This window comes from Rousettus aegyptiacus, unplaced genomic scaffold, assembly GCF_014176215.1.
Source record: "Rousettus aegyptiacus isolate mRouAeg1 unplaced genomic scaffold, mRouAeg1.p scaffold_m13_p_5, whole genome shotgun sequence".
Classification (NCBI taxonomy): domain Eukaryota; kingdom Metazoa; phylum Chordata; class Mammalia; order Chiroptera; family Pteropodidae; genus Rousettus; species Rousettus aegyptiacus.
The window spans coordinates 112,618,091-112,625,448 of NW_023416308.1; the positions used below are offsets into that span (position 1 = coordinate 112,618,091).

General features: G+C 40.8%; 1 protein-coding gene across 1 annotated transcript; it reads left to right on the forward strand.

Annotated features, from left to right (window-relative positions):
* The first annotated feature begins 3,053 nt into the window (after positions 1–3,053).
* Positions 3,054–3,998, forward strand: LOC107518421 (olfactory receptor 9Q2-like). The gene has a single exon (XM_016160065.2). The coding sequence runs from the start codon at positions 3,054–3,056 to the stop codon at positions 3,996–3,998; it is 945 nt and encodes a 314-aa protein (XP_016015551.2).
* Positions 3,999–7,358: the final 3,360 nt, after the last annotated feature.

The window sequence follows — 7,358 nt, forward strand, 5'->3', positions numbered from 1 at the left end:
GTCATCAGGAGATGCCTTTTCTTGGAATGATTACCACTTTGCTGTTTGGCGTTTGGTCAATTGCCGAGCTTTTTTAAGAGATGGGCTGCCTAAGCAATGTCTTTCCCTAAGGCCTCTAGTTCTGCAAGATGCTAATCTGCTCTCAATGAAAAAAAATGTCTGTGCTCAAATACATTTGGGAAATGGTGGGTGACAGCTGATGAGCTTTCTTAATTATAGGACTTTTTAGATTCTTTAATATACCAACATGTAACATGATTTTCCATGTGGGGGATGTAGTATGCAGTGATTTCAAAACTCATGAGAGCAATAAAACTACCTTCCTCACAGTAGCATCTACCTAAGACACCTGAGGAAACATAAGACTTTGCAAGGTAGGAGCCCTTGGGTGGTGGTTCTCAAACTTTGCTGCACATTGCAATTACCTGGGGATTAAAAAAATACTGATGTCTGGCTTCGACACTCAAGCATTCCGATTTCATTGTTAGGGGATACGCTCTGGGCCTCAGGATTTTCAAAGCTCCCCAGCCCAGGTGATTCCGCTGTGCACCAAAGTCGAGCACTACTGCGCTTAAGTCCTTTTGTCTCGCGTCATCCTCTGAATAGGCTCAGTCAACAGAGCACTGCCGCACTTCAAGTCACTGTTTTGTCCCCGAGTAGCTGCAACCACCTCGCTGTATCTAGGTTTTTAAATTTAGAATACAAGAAACATTAATCCAGCTTGACTATCTGAGGTCTCCTGTGAGGAAGGAAGGTGCAGATGGGATCTCGAAGAAATCATGCACTTCGAGAACGTGCCTTTAATATTTAACTTTAGTTTACGGCACGATGCACAGATGGTCAAGCAGGACTAGAGCTCCTGAGAACACTTCCCAAGGCGCTGTCTCCAGACATAAATTTTGGAGATTAGCTGTGTCAGAACCACCTGGTTAACAACCTAGTTGCCCGCTCCCCATGGCAGATGCACTGCCTCAGAATTTGGGGATTTGGGATGATAGTAGTCACATTTTCAATAAATTCCTTGGGTAATTCTTATGAACACTGAAGTCTGAGAACCAGTGCTCTGGAGGAGAGGTCAGTCAGCAACAAGAATTTGCTCACTTGCGTGGTAGAAGTCTGTTCATGACCTGCTCAAACCTGTCTGTCCATCACCTCAATTCATGACTCCTGCACTTACACTATGTCGTTTCTGCCTTACGGTGAACTTTCACAGCCACCAATTATAATTTATCTTGGCGATGAGGAGCAAAAGCTTGTACTTACAAAACAGTCCCCTTCTGGGATCAGATTGTAGCCAGCAAGGGTGCCATTGTGCAAAGCCTTTGACAAAATTCCCAAGTGAGATATGGGAAACCGTCAAAGAAATACATTCCTTTTGGTACAAGACAGGAGCGAGGCAAGACTAGGAACCAGCCCCATTGGACCCCACTGAGTGATGGCAGGGTTGGGATGGGGCTTTGGGAGTTTGAAATTAAAGAGGAATCTTCAAAGGTATTAGATGCCTTGTTAGGAAGTCACATGAAGGTAAATTGCCTATCCTTGGAGACTCATGCAGGAGCCAATTAGGGCATGATGCTGGGGCAGTTAATACAAGAAGCATCACCAGCAAAGTCTAGAAGCTCAGGGAGAGAGGCTGGTCCCCTAGCCCTACTATCCTGGGCTGACTCTGAGATAAAAATCCTAGGAAACTCTAGTGTCAGGGATGTAGTGTTTCGTTAAGGGCAAGAATAGAGAGAGGGACTCCATGAAGTGAGAACAAGACATAGGGGTTCCGGAAGTGACAACATCTCAACAAGATTGCTATGATGATGGACTCATGCTGCTTTGCTGTTTATTGAAAGGGAACAAAGATAAGGTGATTGAAGTCCACAGAGAAACAGTGACTTGTTCAGGGTCACGCATCTAGCGTGGGTAAACTAGAAACCAGGTCTCCTCTGAATTAGCAGGTCACTGGCAGAGGAAACACTAAACAAAGGAGGAAGGCACTGGCAAAATGGAATTCAGGTGAGGATGGTTCATGCCCAGCTCAAGTCTTCTGTTTCTAATTTCTTTTCTTTGTTATCTCCAATAAGTTAGCTTAGCATTGACCAGGCTGCTGTTGTATCAGGTAATCAAATATTATCAGAGCCCTCCTTTACAGCTCATTCTAGAACTTCATTAAGGACCCCCAAATCCATTAACCTGAATTCTTCCAACAGTGCTTACACAACACCAGAGCTATCTCTGCTTTCAAATTTGGATGTCATTTGTCATCAAATTACTGCTTTTATTAAGACAGTAGGAATAACCAGGCAATGCTTATGGAGCTTTGTTAGGTGTTAAAATGAGCTAATGTTTGCTCTTTTGATTCCAAGGTTAATGCTAGTACTTACAGAAAACAAAAAACAAACCAACCAACCAACAAAAAACCCTTAATAAGCCAGCCAACTCTAATTAGGATAACAGCTGTTAGTTAAACATTCATGTTGCTAGATTGAAAATAGAAATATTCCTAAAAGCAGAGCCCATTGCTGATCGCTAATGGATTTTTTGGGGCCATGCTCTTGTGTTCATGGAATATAAATTTTCCTTCCTTAAAATGTTCATTTAAAATTTTAAATAGCCACCATATCTGTGTGGAGTGCTTTTGGCTTTCCAATGCATTTTTTTTCATCTGTTTTAATCTATGCAGTAACCTTATCTCATAAAGCAGGGCAGATGTTATGATTCCCTTTCGGCAGAAGAGGAAATTGAGGTTCATACAGGTTAAGTGCTTTCTGTAAAATCAAACAGCTAATTGGGGACAGAGTTGCAAAAACAAGGGCTGACTTATAAGTCAGAGAATCACTGGCTCTCCATCCTTAGTATAATAGAAGCATTCATCACTTATCTTACATTATAGTGAGCTCTATATTTGTGTATCTCCACATTAGTCTGCGAAGTTTGTTGAAGTCAAGTGCCTACATGTCAGACACTCAATTTAAAGTTTTATTACTTGAAACGACTTGAACTTTTCCACAGGGCTCCCCTCATCTGGCTCTTGTCTTAGCCCTCTCAAGCACAGTGCTGAATGGATGGCTGGGAGGAATCGCACCTTGGTGACAGACTTCTTCCTAATTGCATTCACTGAGCACCCCGAGTTGGGGCTGCCTCTCTTCCTGGTATTTTTGAGTTTCTATTTTCTCACTCTGCTGGGGAACGCAGGAATGATCATACTGATCGGCAAAAATCGCCAGCTCCACACCCCGATGTACTTCTTTCTCGCTCACCTTTCCTTCGTGGACATGTGCTACTCTTCCGTCATCGTTCCTCAGATGCTGGCCGTGCTGTGGGACCAGGGTGCAGCCATCTCACAGGCTCGCTGTGCAGCTCAGTTCTTCCTCTTCACCTTCTTTGCTTCCATCGACTGCTACCTCTTGGCAATCATGGCTTACGACCGCTATGTGGCTGTATGCCAGCCCTTGCTTTATGTCACCATCGTGACTGAGAGAGTCCGCTGGGGCTTAGTGGCTGGGGCTTACGTGGCTGGCTTTGCCAGTGCCTTTGTTCGAACAGTCACAGCCTTCACGCTCTCCTTTTGTGGAAGCAATGAGATCAATTTTATTTTCTGTGACCTTCCTCCTCTGTTAAAACTCACTTGTGGGGACAGCTTCACCCAAGAGGTGGTGATTATTGTGTTTGCCATTTTTGTCATGCCTGCCTGTGTCTTGGTGATCTTGGTGTCCTACCTGTTTATCGTTGTGGCCATCATGCAGATCCGCTCTGCTGGGGGACGGGCCAAGACCTTCTCCACCTGTGCTTCCCACCTCACTGCTGTATCACTCTTCTTTGGCACCCTCATCTTCATGTACCTGCGAGATAACTCAGGCCAGTTCTCCGAGGAGGACCGGGTGGTGTCTGTGCTCTATACAGTGGTGACCCCGATGCTGAATCCCCTCATCTACAGCCTGAGAAATAAGGAGGTAAAGGAGGCTGTTATGAAAGCCCTGAGCAGATCAAGGGCTTCTGGAAGGCCCTAGATGGACCCTTGTCAAATAGGTCCTTCCTGTTTTCCATCTTTTGATTGTCCTCAAATATTACCTATTTGGGGAGACTTTCCCAGACAACCCTACTTAAAACAGCACCTGAATGTCCCACGTCCACGTTCTGATTTATTACTCTGTGTAATACTTGTCACCATCTGAAGTCCTGTGTTTTACATATTTGACATTGTCTATTTCTCACAACTAGAAATGAAATTAATAGGACTAAGTATTTTTACCTGTGGGATTCATTTCTGTATGCCAGTGCCTGGCAAAGCACCTAGCACATGAAAGCTCTCAATAAATATTTGTTGAATGAACTAATTAATCTCAGGTTCCAGTGTCTACCTATAAGGTCCAACTCTTCTGTCCTCAGTTTCTTATCTGCCAAGTGGGTTTACCTACTTTATAGGCCCATATTTTATCTATTTATTTACTAATATTATTTTATATTAATTTCAGATATACAGCATAGTGGTTAGTCATTTGTATAATTTATAAAGTGATTCTCCAAATTAGTCTAGTACTCACCTAGCACTATACATAGGTAGTACAATATTATTGACTCTATTCCCTATGCTATACTTCTCACCCCTGTGACTATTTTGTAAAAATCAATTCATGCTTCTTAAGCCCTTCGCCTTTTTTACCCATCCTCCGACCCTCTTCCTATCTAGCGATCACCAATTTATTCTTTGTATCTATGAGTCTGTTTTTGTTTTGTTTGTTCATTTATTGTTTTTTAGATTCCCCATATAAGTGAAATTATATAGTATTTGTCTTTCTCTGTCTGACTTACTTCACTCAGTATAATACCCTCTAGGTCTACCTGTGTCATTACAAATGGTAAGATTTCATTTTTTATGGCCGAATAATATTCCATTGTATATATGTACCATAACTTCTTTACTCAATCTTCTACTGATGGGTACTTAGGTTGCTTCCATATCTTGGTTATTGAAAATAGTGCTGCAGTGAGCATAGGGGTGCATATATCTTTTCACATTAGTGTTTTGGTTTTCTTTGGATAAATACCCAGAAGTACAATTGCTGGATCAAAAGGTAGATCCATTTTAAGTTTTTTTGAGAAATCTCCATACTGTTTTCTATAGCGGCTGTACCAATTTGCAATCCCACCAGCAATGTATGAGGGGTCCCTTTTCTTCACATCCTTGCCAACAGTTGTTTTCTGGTTTCTTAATGATGGCCATTCTGACAGATGTGAAGTGATATCACATTGTGGTTTTGATTTGCATCCCTCTGATGATTAGTTACATTCAGTGTCTTTTCATATATCTATTGGCAATCTGTATGTAAGAAACACATTTTTGAGGATCCTACGCATGAGTGGGCGGGAACCATGTCTGTCTAATTCACTAGTATCTATTGAATGTAGTATATTGCCTGGCACAGCAAGTACTTGATGAGTGAAGCAAAAATATTTGGAAAATCAAAAAGCTATCTACAAATGCAACTATTCTTTTGATCCAAGGGGATTTTCCAAATCCTATCATTTATTCTTTTAATGTTTCCCTTCTTATCGTTTCTGTGGTTTTTGAATAATAATAAATAATAATAGATAAATAGATAGATGATAAATAAATAGATGATAGATAGATACATAGATAAATGATAGATAGATGATAGATGATAGATGGATAGATAGAAAAATATAAACTAACATTTACTAAGCAGTTACTACCTGCCAGGTACAGAGAACAAAGTGGTGATGTTTTCTATAGGAATTACCTGATTTAATTTTCCCCACAATTTTACAAGTTCTGTTCTATTATTTTCCCTTCTTATCACCCCTCAGGTGAGGCACCTGAGACTTAGAGGTGGAACGATTTCCCCAAGGTCAGCACTCCAGTGGTAGAGTGGGTCTCCCACCCGGACAGACCCTGAGCTCTTAATTGCCACACACGTGGTCTCCTGTTATGATTTACTGCCCACTCTATACAGTCACTCAATCTGGAATTAATCGTTATTGCACTTTCTTTATTCCTTTTACCTGGTAAAGGAAAGGTTAAAGTCCAATCTTTTAAACAATTAATTTATTTTTCAATTACAATTGACATACAATATTATCTTAGTTTCAGGTGTAATGGTGATTAAACATTTATATGTCTTACAAAGTGATCACCCCCACAAACCTAGTACCTATTCAACACCACACAAACGTACTACAATATTATCGACTATATTCCCTCTGCCGTACTGATAAAAGTCCAATCTTTAGAGGTATTAGGTAGTTAATAACAGTCACTTTACAGCCCCCACATGTCAGTGTCGTGTAATGTGGCAGCATATGTCAGTTGTGTGTTTGTGCATGCAGTTATGTATGAGAAAATGATACATGTAGATTAAATACGTGGCAACTTCTGAACCCCAGGAACTTTCTTTAAAAGGACATATGACAAATATTTTAGAAAAGAGTTGGGTGGGCATGTCTAGGAAAAGCTACGGGGAAAAAAACTGCACTGGCGGCCAAAGAGATTTGGGTTGACACATCAGCTTTTGTTTGTGTTTTTGCACAAATCATTTAAAAACTGCAGAACGGGGGTAGAGCAAAGAGTGCATCCTAGGGGCTACTATCAAATATTAACAGCCATGAAAATGTTTCCCTAATACATCAACTTCTGTAGCAGGTGATAGAGGCATTTGTGTTGTAGGAAAAGATCAGAATTTGGCACTAAAGTGACAATTCTGTCACTTTTCAGTTGTACGGCTTCAGATAAGTTAGAGCATTTTGGTCTGCTTCCTCACCTGTGAAATAACTTATAAGAGTATTTACTCTGGACCATCTTTTCTTCGTATCTCATTTATTTTCACGGCAACTTGGTGCCCATAAAGAATAGGAAGGTGCTGGGTGAAGTTCTATAAACATTCATTAGTTTTATTATGATGATTGTCTCAGGCCCCACAGCCCAATGAGCACTGATAGACAGAAAGAACCATAGCTGATCAGTGGGCCTCTTTACTTCTGAACTGTCTGGAACGGTCTCTCCTGGGCTGAGGTTAGCCTGGGATCCAGACAGCTCCAGAAGTGAAGAGTTCACTAGTAATTTTTTAACTTAACTCTTAAAGTAATGCACATGTAAATGCACACTTAAACTAATGCTAAGCACTCTGCTACGAGTTTTACATGAATCATTTATTTTAGTCCTCCAAAGAGCTTTAATGGAAAGTAATTATTATTGACCTCATTTAGCAAAAGGAAGACATGAGACACAAAGAGGATATATAACTTGCCCAAGTTATTTGTCAAGAAAATGGCAGACGAGGGAAGGGCTGATCTCAAGTCTCTCTTATTCCAACTCCAAAGTATGTAGTCTTCAAAAAATTTTTCAAATTTAA